This window comes from Camellia sinensis, chromosome 7 (assembly GCF_055761805.1).
Source record: "Camellia sinensis isolate YWXY chromosome 7, ASM5576180v1, whole genome shotgun sequence".
Lineage (NCBI taxonomy): Eukaryota > Viridiplantae > Streptophyta > Magnoliopsida > Ericales > Theaceae > Camellia > Camellia sinensis.
The window spans coordinates 172,679,988-172,700,737 of record NC_138967.1 but is presented as its reverse complement, the minus strand read 5'-3'; the positions used below and the strand labels follow the sequence as shown (position 1 = coordinate 172,700,737).

Below are 20,750 nucleotides of genomic sequence, written 5' to 3'. Positions count from 1 at the left end.
TGGCTTCCAAAAAAAACAATATGAACATATTATATTTTAAAGTTGAAAGAATTAAGATTTTTATTTTTTTTAACTTGAAGGATTAGTAATTTGACATTTCTAAAAATAAACACTAGTCAATAAGCAAATTCCTTTCTTACTTCAATTTGTTTGTTTGTTTTTTTATTTTTTTTATAAATATATATTTTGACAAAACCTTCTTAATATGGGTCCTACATAAACAAAGAAAAAAAATTAAATAAATAAATAATTGACATCTTGCTAATGTCAAATATGACATACATAGGCGCAATGGCAAATACTACTTAGATAAATGACAATTTTTTTTTTTTTAGAAAAATTAAATATTACATGGTAAGTTATCACATAAGATTTGATGAAAATGCTTTTGTGGTTAAATCACCTCTAACTATCATGGACTTGGTTAGGCTCATGTCAACTGTTAGACAACTCAATAACTGAAGAGAAACTGAATCATTGTATGATAAAAGCAAAAAATTTAAAAATAATTCTCATTTCACCCACATGAATTTTGCTGATATTAGCATCTATATATATATATATATATATATTTAAAGAGTAATGTCATACAAATAAATTTTGTATATATTTTTTTATTAATTAGTGTGACGTTTACAATATGTTCATAGTGAATCCTGTTTCAAGTATCAATGTTTTGTTAGTGTATGACACATTAATTAACCAAAAAAATTTGAAAATATTATAAAATTTAGGGTAAGTTACAAATACATCCTCGAGATTTGATTAAAAATATGAATCGCTCCCTATAGTTTTGGAAATTACATTCTACTCATTGAGATTTCTAATTTTATAACAAATCATCCCTAATACTAATAAATCATCAAGTCAATTAACAATTTTTAATGATGTTAGAAATATGTTTTCATTAATAATTTAGGTAATTTTGTTATTGTATAGGAGAACAATTATGGATTTCATTTTTTTAGTTAATTCTGTAAAATAAAAAATACTAATAAGGACGTATTTATATTTTTTCATATCACAATAGACAATTTGTATTTTAAGCAAACTTCAAAAGGTACATTTGTAATTTATCCTAAAATTTATGTCACTAATGTTTGGGACCTCCACTGGAGGAGACCTCTAGTGGGCGGTTATTGGCCAAATTTTTTTTTTTTTTTTTTTAATCACTAACTTATACATGTGTGTGGAATAATAGAGGTAGGGTATAGTGGGGGTTTGTATCATGGTTGAATTTATATAGAAGTTTATTATCTAAATCCTTATGGGGATCAAGCAATTCATGATGTAAGCATGGTATCCTTCCCCTCTCAAACAAATCTCTCACAGTAAGCCATAGCTCTCATCACTCATCTGCTAGTGTAACGAGATTCCCAAAATCCACGTGCAAAAACTTTTTATCAATCAAAGGGTGTGCTTGACTCATCCACAACCAAACAAAATGTTGCACAACCAACAATGCAACAGACAAATAATTTTAACATAAATTGTGCATAGAATGTTGTGTAGTTAGAGTTACAAGACAGCGTACAAGATGCAAGTTATTTGAGCTTGACTTCTTAAATGTTTGTTAAAAATAAATTTATTAGGTAAACGACAATGCTACGTAGTTCAAATTTTGTGGCTCAAAAGTGGCTCAAATGGCCAAAACGACGTCGTTTTGAGTACAGAACAACATAAAAATGGCCAAAACGACGTCGTTTTGGCCATTTGAGTCACTTTTGAGCCACAAAATTTGAGTTACGAGACATTTTCCTTATGTAAATAAATCAAGTTAAATTTTAACACTTTTTAAAATTTGTGGTGAATTTTCAAGTCAACTTTGAAAAATTTGTTACTCGGCTCGACTCAATTATATGCATTATAAAAAATTAAACTGTCTAAATTGGCTTGCAATAAACTCAATTATAACTCATTTAAGATTAACTTGAAAAAATTGAACACATTTTGAAATTCATTAAGTTTTCAAGTTATGTTGAACAAGCTATTACTAAACTTGATTCATTTACAACCTATGTGTCCCTAATATATGTGTTGTGAACACGTCTTGGGAGCTAAATCAGTTTGCTGTCATGACAACAACATTTTGTGTGCAAGAGTGTGCGCAAACTTCCTTGCATCAAATTTGTAACTCCCAAAATAAAAACAAGTCAATTGCATCTCTCCCCACTGGCATCTTCATGCTTCATGCTTACATAATGCAATATCCAACATTATCTCTTCACAACCAAACTTCCTTGCATCAAATTTGTAACTCCCAAAATAAAAACAAGTCAATTGCATCTCTCCCCACTGTCATCTTCATGCTTCATGCTTACATAATGCAATATCCATATTCATATCTCTACTTTTACACATAAAAAAAACTAGATGAAAAAGAATTTAAAAAAAAAAAACCCGCATGCTAGCATGTTTGAGAGAAAAAGCTACAGCCTGCCAAAACATCACAAGCAATGGGCTAAAGCAATTGGCCTGCCAAAACATGAAGAAATGGACTAACCCTCCTACAACTTCAGATAGAGGTCAAGTTTTTCACCAACTTCACCATTGCAGCCGCTAATGGTGGTTGTTGCTTGGTCAATCCGTGCCTTTGCCAGAGGAAAGAAGCTGTATAAAGGCTGTTTTTGGGGCCAGGGATGGTGAATTGGGTCTTCAGCACTTCCCTGAAAAATACAATGCAAGTGAACTATTAGATGATGTGATTGGAATGAAATCAGGAATCAAAAAAATTGATAATGGATTTTTGTTATTTAATCTCACTTGATGTGGTAGAGATTGAAGTTCTGATAATTCTTGGGTATATGGGGTTTGAAACAATGAGGGGTGCTTATACTTTGAATTAGAATGGGGCAAAGCTGTTGCAGGAGAAGCCAATGAGAGAAAATCTCCGTTTAAATCGCCATTCTCTTTTACCACTTTCTTTGTGTTAGAATAGAAAAAGAGAGAAAATAATATGTATTGTATGTAATGAATTAATTCTATACAATAGAAGGCCTGTATATATAGGCTGAGAAGAAGTATCATACTATAAACTTAACTATGAAAAAGAGTATCTTATAAGAAACCTAACTATGGTTATTCCCAAATATATCTAGGAAATCAATACCTAATATATCTACGAATATATACTATATATATTTTAACATCCCCCTTCAAACTCAAAGAGTATAAATATCTTGAGTTTGGAGAGAAAAATTAAAACATGAAATAAAACTAAATAAAATAAAAAACAAATAGATTGCAAAGTTTGAACGGGAAGCGCAAGGGCGCTTGAGATAAATTAGAGGCCGGAGGTAATGCCGGGAGACAGTTTATGGTCGTGCTGGACCAGTGAAGGAATTGGCCGAAACTAATGTCGAGACAGTTTAAGGTCATATCGGACCGTTGTAGGAGCTGGCCAGAACTAATGCTAAGACAGTTTAAGGTCATGCTAGGCTGTTGTAGGAGCTAACCAGAATCAATGTCAGAACAGTTTAAAGGGTTCATGTCGGACCGATGTAGAGAATTGGATGTCGGAACCAACAAGCGTGACACACACATAACTTATGACGCGGTGCTGAACGATGATGGCAACAGAAGATTGAGTGCCCCAAGGGGGCTTGGATTGTGCGCCAGAGGGTGCAGCTTGTATAGTGCGCCAAGGAGACGACTTAGAGAGTGCGCCAAAAGGAGGCGGCTTAGGAAGTGCGCCAAAATATATATATATATATATATATATATGATAAAGATATTTGAGGTAGAAATAAACAGGTGGATAGAGGAAGAGATCACCACGAAGTGATACTGAAAGAAAAATATGGCAGTTTCATGGGTTGAGGTCCGACGGGCGGCCAAGCCAAGGTTGTTGTCCGCCCGTAAGGTGAAAAACACCAACCCCCCGTTTGTTTTGGGTTATAGCAAGGGGATTAGGATTACTAGTACCTTGGGATTAGTATATGGGGTGTTTGTTTTGAGAGATAGCCTTGGGACTATTAATACCTTGGGACTAACTAATACCTTGGTATTACTAATACCTTGTTTGTTTTGAGAGATAGGGAGGGTATTACTAATACCTTGGTATTACTAATACCCTTGGGGAGGGGATTCATAGTGAGGAGGTAGAGATGGTATTAGAAAAATAGTGAGGGGATTAGAAATTTTTTTATTTTTTATATATTGGAAATTTTTTTTAAAATATAATTTTTAATTTTTTATATTTTTTTATTTGTTTTATTATTTTATATAAAAATAATTTAACAATTCCTCACTACTAATCCCCTCCCCTCACTACTAATCCCCTCACTATCAATCCCCTCACTAACAATCCCCTCATTATTAATCCCCTCACTATCAATCCCCTCCATTCTATCTCTGAAAACAAACGACCCTCACTAACAATCCCCTCACTATTAATCCCCTCACTATCAATCCCCTCCATTCCATCTCTGGAAACAAACGGGGCCCAAGAGTTTAATCTATAGCTTTGATACCATGTTAGAATAGTAGAGAAAGAGAGAAAATAATATGTATTGTATTTAATGAATTAATCCTATACAATAAAGACCTGTATATATAAGCTGAGAAAAATTATTCTACTAGAAACCTAACTATGACTATTCCCAAATATATCTAAGAAATCAATATCTAATATATTTAGGAATATTTACCATATATATATATATATATTAATACTTTGGAATCAGCTCACACAAGATCGTTGAGCTCGAAGGGCCTTCTTTGAAGAGGATGCTAATTCAATGTCAGTATACAAGAATTACACAACTACGACCACAGTATGTATATACAACAAATCATCAAAAGAAAGCTGATCTGAAAATTGGGTTGTTGTGTTCGATATTAACTGTACTTCCATTGCCACATGAAGCTGATTCATCTGATCTAGTGATGGGAGGAACAAAGATGGGTGGAAATTTGCAAGGGAAAGAGGGGCCTGGTGGATTGTCTGGAGGGAAAGGATATGGCCTCTTCATTCCAACCATCTAAATTACATTATATAAAATAAATAAATAAAAAGCCCATAAATATCGATGAAGCAATTTCCATTAAATGTCATTAAGAAAAATACAATTGAAATATGTAAGAATCCCATACTAAGATAAAGAAAATGCTAAGCTTATAAAATTATTATACAAAAAAACTCATACAGAATAATGTGACGAAAGCAATTATCAATCAACCTTTTGTTTTCCAATGAATGGATGTAAATAGGTCAAATCATTCTATATAAAATTTCTACATATAAATCCTATCAATTCAATTGTTTTCATATGAGTTTTTACTTGTAACATGAGAAAATAAAAAAAGAACATATAAAAGATCCATATTTCCAATGTCTTGATTTTGATGAGAAAAACCAATTCTAGCTCTTTCCAAGAAAACATCTGTCAAATTGTAAACTACAGAAATTAATGATTTTAACAGAGTCACCCTAATAAATAGAACTTGCTTTAGTGAATCTCAACCAAGTGCAGGAAAAATTGCGGCCTACAGGCTGAGAAAATGAAAGAAAGTTGAGCATTACCTTCTCTTCCTCATGCTACAAAAATGTGTAGTTGTTGCCATAAAAGCTTTGGTTTGAGGGGGGGCTCCGTCTGATGATAATTGATATCAGATGATGATATGAAGTACCTTATGATTATGTGATTGACTTTAATTTTTGTGTATGGATAATATATATAAAATATTTTATAAAATGAATCATTCGAATCATTAAAATGAGATTCATAATAATCACTACAGGAAATTAGAGATTTTACGGCGTTTAATTAACGACGTTTTATGAAACGTCACTGTTTTAAATAATTAACGGCGTTTTTAAAACGTCGCTTTTGTTGTTAATCAAAACGGCCCCGTTTTATGAATAGAAGACGCTTGGAAGCGCCTCCAAATGACGAACCCTATTTTGTCTCTCCACACCTTTATTTTGAAAACCCACCGCCGTCAAGTTCGAAGTTATCACTCACTCAAATCTCTCACTCTCTTGCTCTCTCTCGATTCTTCTTCAGAGCGATTGCGATTTCTAAGTTTCTCAGACCCAACCTATCTGCAACCGTATGGCTTCAATCTTGTAGTTTCTCAGAGCGATTGCAATTTCGAAGTTCGATTTTGAGCACCGCCGTCTACAATCTCAGAAAAACCAATCGAATCCTTCAAAATCTGCTTCAGCTCCGTGATTTCGAAGTTCGATTTGGAACTCTTCATCTCTTCAATCAGAGGTTAGTGCTTTCGGTCCTTTGTTTTACAATCTCAGAGCTCTACAATCTCAGAACTCTAGATTGTGCTTTCGATCCTTTGTTTGGTTGCTGAGAAAACTTCTCATTACCTCTGAAATAACATCATATATTTGAAAAAAATCTTAGTTGTTCTCTGCTTTTGACTTCTCACTTTCTTCCCATGCTTTGATTAGGGATAACCTTTTTTACCAGTTATGGACGAGTAAATTTATTCATTTTCTAAGTTTATTCAGCTCTAAACAGTGCAATTCTCATAGGCATTATGTAGTTCATAGGCATTCGTAAACAGTGCAATGCTTTGATCCAGGTATTCGTGAGTCTGTATTCTTTTGATTCGATTATGTCCTCTCTACATTTTCTCAATTCATCGCTCTTCTTTCTTCTCCTTTCTCATGTGTTCATAATTTTACTACTTTTCAACTCTTTTTTTTTCTTTTTTGAGTTTCGGTTGAGAGTTTCTAGTTTTAATCTCGGTTCTCGAGAAAGAAGTGAAACTTTAATTGATTTTAATTGTATAGATCGATCGCAGAAAAACACTACACTTTCGTTGCAGAGTTGAGTCGGAAAAATGAAATACCTGCTTCAAGGTCAGGTGCTCATTCACTTCCTAAATCCAATAAGAATAATGTGCTCAGTACAAGCCACTCAAAGCATAATCAGATTGGTCAAACAGGTATACGTCAATTTTTGCTGGTCATACTAGACCGTTTGTTGAATCAAATTTGTTGCCCGCATCAGAAAAAAATGGATTTGTTCAAAGAATAATTAGATTAGCTAACCAGGTTATTATTGTAACAGTATTAATTTTTAAAGGCATTGAATCTGTAATAATTTGTTTAATGTTTATTTGTAATAAATGAAATTGATGTGTCTCTCTATGATCTGTAACTTATTTTTTCTGCAGATATATATTGTTCAAAAGAGTGCAAGAATACAAGACCCCTTTAAAAATACTAAAAGTTCTTCAAATAAAGCAAAGGCTGGTTGTGATTCCTCATCTTTGTCTGCAAAATCACCACTTCAGCATCCTAGAAGGAATATGGTAAGACTCCAAAAGATCTTTTGACTATTGGCTTAGTGAAACATCGTCATAGAATTTATGGGTTTATGTGTGGCTAACCTTTATGCTATATAAGTTTCTTGCTTTAGTGTTTTGCTGTCATTTTGATTTTGGAAACAATCATCACACATTGGTCTTTGCTTTGAGCTTTTCTCAAGATGTTTAGTATATGAAACAAAGATCATATTGCCTTAGAAATGAAGCTTTCTGAACAAGGGATTGCCACTTTGTTGCCAATATCCCTAAAGTGAACAAGCAAAAATCAAATGATTTCACCTTCTTTTTTTTTTCTTTTTTTCTTGCCTTTTCTTGAGAATCAAACATAACTTAGTAGCAACAACCTTCTTTCACACCCCTCACAAAGAGAAAACCAAGTCACCTACCTTAATCATAAGTCATCATTGTCCCATTTCCTTAATCATTCACCATGTGGTTGAAAAGATTTGGCCTGTTTGTATGGAGCCCATTGTTTCACAGAAAATTCTCCTCCCTAGCATACCTTGGTTCTTGGAGAAGTACAAACCATGGACTGTGGTACGAGTCTACCGTCCTAAATACGATTAATTGCTGTCCTTGTTCCATTTTTCTGGTTCAGCATCTGTATATGGGACGATCACCTCCCGTGTTCACAGAAATGAGGGTTCTTCATCAAACCACTGATGACGACCACTTGGTATGTAATACTGTCTTAGTCATGGTGGATTTATGTCAATAATGTTCTAGATGGTGTACTGCTCAGAGATGCGAGAAAACAAGTATGGAGGAAAGACTTTATTGAATGGAAAAAGTTTTAGGTTCTGGAAATACTCAGCTTCCTCATCTGTTTAATGCGTTAAATTGACAGTTTTCAGTTTGTAATGTTCATGGCATTCAATATGAAAAACTTTATTGAGAAGGAAAGAGCAAATTTTGTTTGCTTGGTGTGAAATATGGAAATGCATCCCTTTAGTTTCACGGGAAGTATGAAAAAGATGCTTAAAGATGACTTTCAAACCTTAGTGGACATTTAAGGAGTCATTTGAACCTGAAAATCTTCTGCAAATGGGAATTATGGTATGCCCCGATTTATTGGCCTTCATTGAGAAGATGAAGTGGAAAATGTTCACTGTGAAAAAGAAGCAACAAACAACATCTAGCCTCCTGGAGCAGTAATGATTTTGTCCAAAATGTTCTAAGCAAAGCATATGTGGTCTCAGTTGCACAACAGAAATGATCCACTCAGTTCTGGATTGGAATGGGAGTGAGTTCTTTGGAGCCTTCTTTTATTTTATTTTTGGGCGTTGGGGAAGGATGAAATTCTCTGTTTTTCAAATTGCACAATAAGGGATGTAAGCTGGGAAATTTTGTTGGCTGCCTTTACTTAGATCACACTCATGAATGTTAGTTGTCATTTTTCCAGTGTTGTAAAAGTGTATATAACCAGAACATAATTTGGGGTGTGTTTTGTCTTTCGTTTATGTATGGGATTCACCTTTGTGGCCTAAATGAAATACTTTCTGGAAGCTTTTGGAAAGCTGTATTTGATGTCTCAACTGTTAGAGCCTTAGACCATATTAGTTTACCGGTTATTTTCTCCATTTATTTTGAATTTCTCAGATATTATCTTAGATAGAGCGTGCAAATTATAAAGCTTTACGCTTTTAAGACAAATTCTTGCAGCACACAGCTCATTTTGGCAGCCTTGAAGCTGAGAGTGACTGTTTACTTTTGGTCTCCTTTGAGGCTGTAGTTTCTATTGCTCTACGGCTGACTTTTGGATTGTTCTTGCAAAATATGTGAAGTTTTTCTCTTATCCCTTTTTTCCTTTTGTTGAATATCACATATGATATTCTCATAAGAATCTTTAAGTATAACCCTGTTTCATGATTTCTTGTGTCTTTCGATTTCTAGTCCTGAAGATTTTGGATCAGAAGTGTATGGCTATGCTCAGCACTGTCACTCGTTGCCAAGACATGATAACGTATGCTACATGTTTTTCAACTCATGCTATTCTTTAATAGTATAATTCACTTAAGAAACTTTTGAATATCTGTGCTAGTGCCTCATTAACACTAAAAAGTTGGGAATTTCCAAGTGCATTTTTTTCTTTAAAATTTAAATTAATCTATATCATGTCCATCATGCTAAATTGAAGATTCATACAATGCTATGTCGTTCGCAATGAAATTGTATTTTGGTCCTCACAATATATCAAAGTGATCTTTCTAGCTAGTTCCTTATTTATGTAGTTATTTATTATTATTTAATTTTTATAGTTGAATTGGGACTCTATGCTAGATTGCAAGCCTTACCATCTTTTCATAGGAGTGAGTGATACGAGGATGGGTAGTCATCATCACATGGCATTTTCTAGTTATTTTTTTAAATTAAAATTTTTGTTTTGAAGTGATTTGAATCATTTGGTTAGACATATTGGTTGTAGGTGGATCCATGCTGGAAAAGACCTGATGTAGTTTGATTAACCAGTTAATTTCAAAAATGCTGCTTTTATAGACCAGAATTTAATCATTCAGGGCGTTATGTACTTTTTACTAGCTGTTCTATTCTATAAGATTGATGTTGATCAAAGAAGATAGTAGTAGTGTCTTTTAAAGTTAAATGTTGCCTGCACTAATGATTCTATGAATTCATTTCAGTGAGATGATTACCTGTGCTGTTACTGAAGGGGATGACAATCACGGTGAGTGCTTTCACTACTTTGTATAATGTGACCTGTTCTGTTCAAGATTTTAGGATGTTCTGGGAAGGTTCTCTACTCAAACTACTTGACAGCCTGCTTTTGGATAGTGAGCCCTTGGGGTCAAGAAACAAGTATTTCTTTGGCTTTTGTTTGTTCAGTTTGAAATGGACTACAGTATTAAAATGTTTTCAATCAAGTTGTTTAGATTATTGATTAGATTCAAGTTTGGGAGGTTTGACCTTCTGGATTCCCGGAGTTAAGCAATGCTGGTTATGCGGCACCTTAGATCCTATCACAAGGTAATTTATGTAATTGATTGAAGATCGCTGGAAGTAGCATCAAGTTATATAGACAAGCATCTTCTCATTGTTGTGTCATAATTCCTTCACAGGAAAATGCATTGGAATGTGTCCAAAGAGTTATAGGAAAACAAGGCAAAGTAACGAGTTGTTTGTTGCCTATGGTTTTAATGAATGCTTATAAAATATAATTCGCCTTGAAGTTTGTTTTTATGTTACAGAAGATAGTTCCTCTTTCTTATCAATTTTTTTTTCTGTTTCCTTTGCCAGAGCTGCTGTTACACATGGTAAAGATTGTGGCATGGTATCTAAAAGTGAGAAGTTAAGAGTATATCATATATTCCTTTACATTCGTTTTTGTTATTTATGGATGACTTAGTGGAATCCAGTGATATGATCACATCACAGTTCGTCATCCTGACAGAAAGCAACTCGATTCCTACATGGGAGATTTTCCAATTGAGAACAGGTGAATTGTGAAGCAAGGTATGATTGATGTTATTTAACAGGCTAAAAAACTCCTCCTGTAGATTTTTTGCTAACTTTGACAGATGACATCAATTACAACAAAAACAATTAGATAAGACAGGAAGGCCACTTCTCTACTCCCATCGTTCCATCATTAAATATTAATTTCACTGTGATTTATTATATAATAATGGTGAAAATTGATTGAATAACAGCTGTGCTTAGAAGGATAATATGCATACTGATTTACTATATCTAGGTAGGTGATTAGACTATAATTAGAAGTAATAAGAAACTCCTCTTTTGGAGCCTAATAAAACATTGGTAATTGTTATAATGACAGTACGGAATTTTTTTGTTGGATGTAAACCAAAAAAATACATACTAATTGGCTAACAATGCCTGTGATTGCTTCTCATAGCTAAATCCTAATCCTTTTGCCTTGGACTCATCAGCACACCAAACAAAAATCCCATGAAGTTCTTGCTGATTCTTGAGCCTACTGCAAGCGGAAAAAAAACCATTTTCCGGTGACAACCCACCGCTTCCATCACTGATGAAGCTCACCAAGACCTTCCCTCCATTGTAATTAGAGCTCTGAGTCTGAAAATAGGCCATAAACTGAGAAACATTGGTACTCTGATCATAAGCATAAAATTGGAAATTGACAGTCAATGAGATTGCCATAGCTCTTCCACAAGGCCAAGTAATGACTCTGAACTTGATCATCATCAAATGGAGCTATAGAAGCAAAAGAGATGAGTCCATTTTCTTTCATTTTGGTTATAAGCTGTCCAATGCACTCTGCAAAGGTGTTTGGATCGGTGTTGTTGAAGTGTTCATAGTCGATGTCAATGCCATCTAAGTTGTACTGTTTGATGATTTAACTGCTGCTTGCAGGCACCAGGAGCTTCTGAGGCATGTGAGTGACTTTTCTGGCTAAAACTGCAATACTTGGCTTAATCCATTTACTTGGGCTGAAACTTTACATGCAATCTATGATGTCATCTTTTTTGCTACTTTGTCTTTTACAGGGCAGAAGCTATAAAGAAAGCAAATGGTGTTCTTTTTTCCGATGAGGTTGTTTTATATTTCTAGTATCTTAGCATCACATTTATATTGTTTCGTTTTCTTTTCTGTTGTCGCAATCTAGATTGTACTGCATTCTACCTCCCACCTCTGCAGTTTTCAATTTGTATCAGCTCACAATTTCTTTGTTCACTGATACATTGATGTTAAATTGTTTATAGAAGCTGTGTAAATAGCTTGTTCAATTGCTTATGGCTCTTGACTACTTACATGTGAATCATATTCTTCATCGAGATGTTAAGGTAAGTTGCATCTATCTGTATACTAGAGGATTTATGAATTATCCTTCTGAAATTTCTGAAATTGCATGTTATTGACAGTCTTGTTCTTGCGGTGTTCAAATATATTCTTGGCAAAAGATCAAGACATACGTCTTGGTAAGTGATATGTTTTCTTTCTTTAATAGTCTTGAGAGGTGTCAGTATTTTGCTGAATCACCATTGATTAATCCTGTTGCAGGTGATTTTGGACTTGCTAAGATGTTGCCATCAGATGATCTTGCATCCTCTGTAAGTCTTGTGGTTAACTGGTTCATTTTTCAAGTTTCAACATTTGCATTAGTTTTATTGTTCAAGATTTCTTTTTCGTAACTCAGGTTGTAGGAACTCCAAGTTATATGTGCCCTGAGCTTCTTGCTGACATACCTTATGGCTCTAAGTCAGTCATTTGGTCCTTGGGTAAGTGTATACACAAATGTCACATAAATACATATATAAGCTATAATGCAATCATGAATGCAAGTTGCAACTTGGCATATTTTTGATGCCTATGAAAATTTAGATTTTTCCTCGTGAGGAATTGTGTTCTTATTTGTATATTGTGGCCTTTAATTAGTGTCTTAATCTAATCCTTGCTCTATTTTTGTTTTCCAGTCAGGCCCTCATCAAAAGCATGCTGCGGAGAAAACCCAGAACTTCGGCCGAGTTTATTTCCTGTTCTTTATTCTTTTTTTAACACTTTCCGAAAATGTTTTACGTAGGAGAAACATTAATATAAGCATGCGAATGATTTGCCATTGCCTTAGATAATCTAAATGATTCCTAATTCATTAATTAGGACTCAGCTAGTTGTGGTTGTTCTAGCTAATATATTGCCATTCATAGTCATCGGCATAAGCCTTTTCTAGTAAGTTTCTCTAATAATTTTAAATCCCTGTAATGTATCTTCCAAAATTCGAAGCCAAGACATTTTTAAGGTACTTATTGGTTTTATGTTTCAATTGGATTTAACTTTTGTGGCTTTGTATATAAGGTAGTAATTTTTTGATTGAGAATTGTGAATTCAATTTTTGGATATGTTATTTTGTGGAAAAATTAATGCTATATTAAATTGAATCGGAAAGTGAATTAATACTATATTTGTTATTTGAATGGGAGTTATTATTTCATATTAGTGTTATTTAGTTTTATTATTGGTGTTCTTTTAGTTCAATCACATAAAATTAGCACAATTTCAAAACCAAAAAAAAAAAGAAAGATAAGACGGCGTTTTTCAAATGCCACTATAACGGTTGGAATTTTTAAAATTAAAAAAACCTATGAAGGCGTTTTAAAAACGTCGCTAAAAGCATACTGACGTCACAGTATTGTTAGGGCAGGGCATTTGGCGGCGTTTTTAAAAACGCCGCCTATACTAATACAGCGACGTTTTCCAAACGCCATAAAGTTATAGCGACGGCCGCGTCATCGGCGTTTGGTATTAAACGTCACAAAAAGTATTGGCGACGTTTTTGGTACCTATAGCGGCGTTTTTTAAACGCCGCTAAAAGTCTAATTTCCAGCAGTGCGGAGAGGATGGAAAGACACGGGGGTGAGAGGTGGGCTGTTGCTGTTAGTGTCAGCCATTTGTTATCTTCTCTAGTGGCTGTGTTTCAAGTGTAGATATCTATTCATGTTTTATTATTTGAGTTACCGTATATAATTCCTAATATTTATCAACTTTTTTTATTTTTTATTACGTAGGGTATTTTGGGTCAGTTTACGCACACCAAACTAAGTCTCTATAACTCAAACAAGTTTTTCGAAACAGGGCTTATGTCCTGCGGTTCATGGCTCTAATATATGCATTTGCTGGCTAGGAGATTCACACCTCAAACAGGGCTTATGTCCTGTGGTCCATGGCTCCAATATATGCATTTGCTGGCTAGGAGATTCACACCTGAAACTGAGAGGGAGCAAACTTCCAGACTCCAATCGTCACCCACTAGACCATGATTCTAATATTTATCAACGGTAGTGCTCTGTACACGACTTTCAAAGGTATCTTAGGTAATTTATGTGTTTGGTTACACAAATCACATGTCTTGGAATAATTATAGGAGTAATAATTTAAAAAAAATTAAGATATAATTAAATAATTTTTAAATTATAATTATAATAATTAATAATACAATAAACCATAACTAAAGTTATAAAGATCATAATCAAATATATATATTGTATACACCCTAGAATTTTTTTATCTACGTTATTCAAGTCTAAAAGTTAAACCTCATATATCAATCAATTAAAATATTTATAATAATATTCTCTGTCATATATTTTTTAACTATTAATTAATTATATCTATTTTTTAATTGGGGAAATTAGTAATATGGGGAGTTAATGAGACCGAATGAGTGGCAGAGTGATTTATGGCTGAAGACCATGGAATTTTCAATATTAGGATTTGTTTGTTTGTATCTTCCATTCCTCGCAACCAAGCGGACGACCAACTAGTCGGCAGGGGAAATTATTCAACCTATTTGTAGAAACGGATCATGGAGCTGATTTAATTTTTTATAAATATATTTTATTTAATATTATTTAAAAATTGAACGGTTTGAATTATTAAAAAAAAATCCAAAATATTTCTCACGAGCCACACAGTAATGACTCCAACTCCATTAAAATAAGGGATGATCCAAAATATGAATTGAAAGGTGTTGTGTTAGTTCGCAGAGATTCACTGCTGGAAAATCGACTTTTAGCGGCGTTTTAAAAACGCCGCTATAAGTATTAAAAACGTCGCTAATTCTTTTTGTGACGTTTAGTACCAAACGCCGACGACGCGGCCGTCGCTATAGCTTTATGGTGTTTGAAAAACGTCGTTATATTATTATAGGAGGCGTTTTTAAAAACGCCGCCAAAAATCCTACCTAATTGTACTGTGACGTCACTATGACATTTAGCGACGTTTTGAAAACGCCGTTAAAGACATTTATACATTTTAAAAATCTAACCGTTGGAGTGGGGATATAGTGACGTTCAAAAAACGCCGCCATAGACTTTATTTTTATTTTTTTTATTTTTAACGTTGTGCTAATTTTATATGGTTGAAAAAAAACCTGTCATAAACAATTATTAAGAACTAATAATTGATGTTTATTAAAATAAAAAATAAACTAAGTTTGAAAACAAAATTAAAAATAAAATAATGAGGCTCTTGACACGTTATTATACCGATTAGTAACATGATTACACTCTCATCTATCCATCACATAACACATTTGGTATAAAGTTCAAAAAAAAAAATTATAAATAAATAATAATAGGAGAAGAAGAAAAAGAAGAAATCTGATGCACCAACATTGTATTCAAGCAATCAATATTTTCTTTTTCCTTTTTGAAGACCCATCAAGTAGAGTAGAAAACTATGAAGAATCAATCAACATGCAAGAACCGTCCTTTCGGTTACCTTACAAACCTTAGCTTGTTAGAACATTAACTACATCTACAAAATATGATAGCAACTATTCAATACAAAAGTTTCTAAAGCCATTTTTTAGATAAGTAAAGAGTTTATAGCACCTGAAGCAAGAGCAGTCACTTTCCCTCGGGCCACAAGTAGCATATCAAGAACCACATCCCACATAGTCATCTCTTTCTCTTCTCCAACAAACTGATTCCATCCCATGTCCCCATCAGCGAAGTAGCCCCCACCGAAGGAAAAACCCCTATTCCATTCTTCATGTTCGCTCCCTGACATCGGTGGAACAGAGACAGGTATCCAAACCCCAGTTTCTTCAGAAACTGGCAAGTCGTAACAAAAATATTTGCCAACTGTATCAATATTGCCAGCATTTGAAACATTATGATTCTGCAGATCATCACCCACCATAGTGCCATCAGGTGCCTCGGTTTCATCATCTTTCAGCTGTGCATTTTCTTCATTTACCAAATTATCAGTGGCCGACAAACTACTTTCTTTCCTTTGTTCCTCAACATCTCAGAAACCTGAACACCAGCACCCAGCAATGCAAATAAACAAGCAGCATTTTAAAAACTGATTTAGAAACAGATGACAGAAAAATGATACCCCTTTTGTCCCAAGTCCTTTTTGTCCATTTTCTTATATTGGAATGTCACACGATAGTTCTTCACTTTAAAAGTGAAGTGTACAAAATTTTGTTACTTTTCTAAACTATCATTTTGAAAGAGTAGCTCTGAAATCCACCACAGAAAATTTTCCCAAGTTTTGGATGCTCATGCTTCCCACTTGAGCATGAACGCGTTAAATGCCTGCCTCTCTAAACAGTTGGAATCCTAAAGGGACTGTGAACAGGGAATGGAGGGAACAACATCTATTGCACCATAAATTTGATCTTTGCACAAGTGAATATATATTGATAAAGCCACATCACATATAAGTTAACCCAAAAGATCATTGACAAACAAGGCCACCAAGTTGGATAAATAAACATGAAGTTGATAACGATGCAATCAACATAAATAGGGAAATATAACTAATGCATGACACGTTAGATGCCCAATGACAACAAGTAATCACCATGAAAGTCCCTAAGAAGATGGGAAAACAAAAAACAGAAGGAAAAAAAAAAAAAAAAAACTAAGAAGAGAACTGCAGTTCTGAAGTCTGATTATCGAACTTAATAAAATTAATCATCTATTATAATGCTCAGGGGTACAAATAAGTAGTCAATGCTCTTCAGTTTGTCCCCCCATATTCACTTGATCCTTCGTATATTCATGCCTCTTATAATCAGGAAAAAGAAGAATCATGCTTATTATTAGGGAATGAACAATTTAGTTGAGAATCACACTTATGCTGCAAATAACACACACTTGCAATCCTAATAATAGGGTCATTTTGTGAATTGGCATTAAAATCCCTAAAAAATAAGCCGGAACAAAACATAATAGATGAATCATCTTTGGTTTGGTGAAAATCTTCACTGTACATGAAATACCAATCCTAATTTTTGATAGAATGCAGAATTTCATTCTTTTACTTTATTCTTTAATACTACATACTTATGCGTGGTAATGCTATATGTTAGAAGTACCTGAAATGTACAGATCCATTTGGGCCACCAGATTTTGTGGCCTGCAAAACTCAATTAGAATCATATGAGCTTTCTTGATATGTAATGTTTAGGAATAATATAAATTTCTACTTTCATCTCAAACTGTCAACAAGTAAAACTCTTTCTCACCTTATCATAAGTCATAGCATCATTCATCGCCAAAGTCAATAAGGATGGAACAAGATCTGGGTTTGCCTGAAATCGGCACATCAAGAATCAATGAAGCATTGTAGGTTTTAAATCTGTAAAATCAGGTCTAAATATGCATTACATTAAGATCAATTTCATTAAGCATGATGGCGGGATTTACCTTTATAGCTGTAAAAAGGGTCCCCTTCACACTTGCTGTCAAAGAAAATATGTTAATTCAATAGACACCGTCAATGTTAAATGTACATAACTATTTGGTATCATTTTCATTTTTCATGTTTTCAGAAACAAAAGCAATGAAAAGTTCAAAGTCATCCATCACTTCCAAAATTTTTCTAAAATTTGAAAACAACTATTTGGTGTTTTCCTAAAACTGGGTTGCTTTCAGAACTTTTTTTCTGGAAACACTTTACCTAACAAGTTTTCTGTGTTTTTTGAAAAATGAAAACAAAGAACAGAAAACAAAAATGACACCAACAGTTTGGAGTACTTACACTGAAACTCAGAACGCTGTCTGCGCTGTATTAGATCAGCAGCATTAGCCTCTTCAACAAATGAGCCTGAGCTTGCTATTATTTCCTAGGGAGAGACAACAACTGGCAGAAACTTATCATCACAAATAGCAATCGAAGACAGAAGTCAGCTTAATTGGCAGAAACTTTTTTTTTTTTTTGAAATTGTGCTAATTTTATTTCTTTGGAGTCAGCTTATTCAGTATCCTAAATAGCAATCGAAGACAGAAGTCATGCATAATTGATATGAAATGACATTCAACATATATGCTAACTTTAAAAACAAGAAAAAAAAATCTTCAGCTGCAAACGCCTGTCAACTGACATTCATGAGATTATTAGTTACTAGAGCCAGCAATTTGTTCTTGCAATCAGAAACAATATTAACTAAATTAAATCAGAGACAGAATTAAATTATAATATCAAATACAGAGAGTAGAGATAAACTATTTCAAAACCTTAATAATTGATATAAAAAAAAAAAATGGTTCATGACTGAGTGAAATTAACTAAATTGCAGGAATATTATTAGTGTCCACCATAGACACTAAACATTCAGAAGGATCCATACAATATAGCAAGTGATAATCACTTGATTGCACAGGTGTCAGGAAATCATACAAATATCTTCAGAATAAATTACCCTTTCACTGTCTTCAAAACACGATCCTTATTAGAGAAGGTTCCCCTTCGAGCTGACCATGGCACCTCAGCCTTAATTAGAGCAGGAGCAGGTCCTACCTGGTTCATTGACAAAGCATGGTTTGATATTAACTCCAAACAGGAACTATTTACAGACAGACAAAAATTTACATTGCTTATAATGTAGGACTTAGGCAAGCTAAGAGACCAAGACACATAAGCAGCTGATAATGCGAAGACAAACAACGAAGTATGTAATATGAAAAATCACTAAACTAACAACTTATAGTAATTAACAACTATTAGATGCATGTATTACTTACTAGCATGAAATGTATTCAAGTGCATAATAAAATCTGAGAGGCTCTTAAATAATTTCTTACAAAAGGCCAAAGAAAATGAACTAAAGGAACAATGGATCTAATCAGTACTTGGAAAGAGGCCACAGACACAGCTAGAATTATTTTTTTGAGGAATCTGCTTAAAAATCATAGTAACCGTATTCCGCCTAATCAAATATCATCACGATCCTTATTATTATTTTTTTAAATGAAAGGAACCTCTATTGTGTTAAAAGAAAGCTAAATAAGTAACCATAGGATGTTTAACATTGTAACAACCATGTGCATATGGTTTCCCATTTTGTCAAAATTGGATTTCATTCTTCAGCCAAGAGGTAAAATGGGTTAAAAGGGGAATTTGTAGTGCAGAATATCCATGAAGAACCCTTTCAAACATAGATGTTTAAAGAAATAGACAAAAAAGGGAAATAGAAAGGAAACAGGGAGCAGTACTACCCCTTGCAGCTTGAATTGATTGATGTTCAGATCTTGCAGAAAGCAATATTTTGTCCTGCACTTTCTTCTTCTTGTAAACTCCAACATATATGCAAACTGCCAATAACAGCACCCCAGCAACTCTTGCTATGACTCCAGCTGATAATCCTGCTTATATAAATAGCAAAACATTTTTAAATATTAGTAAAGACCCATATTTATCATCTCACATTTACATCTGAGCCAGGAAATTAAAAGTCAACTTTGAACCAATAGCGAAGAAAGCGAGACACCTGTGCAGCAAAAGGAAAAATAATAAATTGGTATTAGATGTTAAAAATTTATAAAAGGTGGGAAAAATGGCAACAAGTAACATGAATCTAGTATATCTAAACATCATAGTTACAAAAGTTACCTGGAGTTCAGGGATGGATACTTTCCAGTTTTATCTGCAAAGAATTGGGACATCTATGGACAAAGTCAACCGCTTCAGATTTCAGAGATGCCTCAGAAGATCAGCTTCAGGTCATGTAGATCTAAATCTTTTGATTGGAGATCAAGTCCATCATCTCATTCGAATCAATCTCGCATAAATTTGAATCATGGATAAGATTTCAGCAACTACAAAGGACAGAATATGTCTGATCATGGTGGATTCAGAAATCTTCTGGGTCATAACAGATACCTGCCTCAAGCTTAGGTCTCTTAATATGTTCAGAAATTTAATCAGCAATTGAAGATTGACCAACAAATAAAGATGTGATTTCCCAAAGACAACAATTTAAAACCAGGAATTAAAAGTCATGATGTGCTGTTGTGTTGAAGAGAAGCCAGTTTCAAGAAAAAAAAGTCAAGTTAAGGTAAGAGTAATTAGACAAAGACAACTAGTTGAGTTTGCTTCCATGAATTTTATTTTCCTGGAGTTTCAATAAGCAATGCAACATCATACATAAGATTCAGAATTCAGATTCTTTTTGTTCTGCTCAGTAGTTCTCACATCTTAAATGGCCACTTAAAGAAAAGACTAAAAGCAAAGATTTTATTAAAGATTACAAATTTTCTATAAATAGCAAGTACTATCTATTATTTATTATCACACAATTTCTTTTGGGAAAAATATCTGGTTTTGCTCCATAAATTAGAAGAAAAATTCCTCCAAGGTTTTTCATTATTTATTTTTTATATAATCAACAATGATGTAATTTATGAAGGAAAAGGCTACACAAGTCAAACACTTTTCAGTGCTGCCAATCATATTTTGAATGAAGCCATTCACAATAACGCGTATGATCATGGGCTACCTTTGACATGCATCAGAATCACTTAAAATTGGTATATTACAATAAAAGTAGGTGTTGCCCCTGCTTTAAATGGAACATCATGTCAGGAAAATGATATACTCTCACCATAAAGGTTTTGGTTGCCCCCACTATTAATGGAACAAAGCCAATTCCTCAGTTATTTGTTTCATTACAGCCATTACTAGAGAAAACACTAAATATCTGTCTGACATTATGTAACATATGACACAAG

The 20,750-nt window shown here is 33.8% G+C and overlaps 2 protein-coding genes, 2 long non-coding RNA genes and 1 pseudogene across 53 annotated transcripts; 1 reads left to right on the top strand and 4 right to left on the bottom strand.

Moving 5' to 3' along the window:
* Nucleotides 1–2,127: 2,127 nt before the first annotated feature.
* LOC145795452 (uncharacterized) lies at nucleotides 2,128–2,867 on the bottom strand. Its single transcript, XR_014336412.1, has 2 exons — nucleotides 2,764–2,867; nucleotides 2,128–2,666 (listed from the first exon to the last, which is right to left on the bottom strand). It is a non-coding gene; the product is annotated as an uncharacterized LOC145795452 (long non-coding RNA).
* Nucleotides 2,868–5,734: 2,867 nt separating this feature from the next.
* Nucleotides 5,735–13,051, top strand: LOC114268261 (uncharacterized). 50 transcript variants are annotated; one of them, XM_082879828.1, is made up of 17 exons: nucleotides 5,740–6,218; nucleotides 6,755–6,909; nucleotides 7,141–7,278; nucleotides 8,956–9,071; nucleotides 9,187–9,256; nucleotides 9,933–9,976; nucleotides 10,182–10,275; nucleotides 10,368–10,415; nucleotides 10,546–10,589; nucleotides 10,684–10,761; nucleotides 11,199–11,665; nucleotides 11,778–11,823; nucleotides 11,994–12,074; nucleotides 12,192–12,209; nucleotides 12,292–12,341; nucleotides 12,428–12,509; nucleotides 12,705–13,051. In XM_082879828.1, the coding sequence occupies exons 1-3, from the start codon at nucleotides 5,860–5,862 to the stop codon at nucleotides 7,182–7,184; spliced, it is 558 nt and encodes a 185-aa protein (XP_082735954.1). In that variant the 5' UTR covers nucleotides 5,740–5,859; the 3' UTR covers nucleotides 7,185–7,278; nucleotides 8,956–9,071; nucleotides 9,187–9,256; nucleotides 9,933–9,976; nucleotides 10,182–10,275; nucleotides 10,368–10,415; nucleotides 10,546–10,589; nucleotides 10,684–10,761; nucleotides 11,199–11,665; nucleotides 11,778–11,823; nucleotides 11,994–12,074; nucleotides 12,192–12,209; nucleotides 12,292–12,341; nucleotides 12,428–12,509; nucleotides 12,705–13,051. The 50 variants fall into 50 exon arrangements, with proteins under 50 accessions (XP_082735970.1, XP_082735968.1, XP_082735969.1 ...); XM_082879844.1 differs by having other exon boundaries at nucleotides 5,735–6,909; XM_082879827.1 differs by lacking the exon at nucleotides 8,956–9,071 and having other exon boundaries at nucleotides 10,368–10,410; nucleotides 10,546–10,562; nucleotides 10,655–10,761.
* LOC145795451 (chitinase 1 pseudogene) lies at nucleotides 11,128–11,626 on the bottom strand (annotated as a pseudogene).
* A 2,324-nt stretch (nucleotides 13,052–15,375) lies between the features above and the next one.
* On the bottom strand, nucleotides 15,376–16,033 carry LOC145795445 (uncharacterized). Its single transcript, XR_014336406.1, has 2 exons — nucleotides 15,928–16,033; nucleotides 15,376–15,842 (listed from the first exon to the last, which is right to left on the bottom strand). It is a non-coding gene; the product is annotated as an uncharacterized LOC145795445 (long non-coding RNA).
* Nucleotides 16,034–17,106: 1,073 nt separating this feature from the next.
* LOC114303818 (thylakoid lumenal 29 kDa protein, chloroplastic-like) lies at nucleotides 17,107–19,469 on the bottom strand. Its single transcript, XM_082881371.1, has 5 exons — nucleotides 19,239–19,469; nucleotides 17,782–17,866; nucleotides 17,448–17,482; nucleotides 17,267–17,332; nucleotides 17,107–17,157 (listed from the first exon to the last, which is right to left on the bottom strand). The coding sequence occupies exons 1-5, from the start codon at nucleotides 19,323–19,325 to the stop codon at nucleotides 17,107–17,109; spliced, it is 324 nt and encodes a 107-aa protein (XP_082737497.1). The 5' UTR covers nucleotides 19,326–19,469.
* Between the last annotated feature and the right edge of the window lie 1,281 nt (nucleotides 19,470–20,750).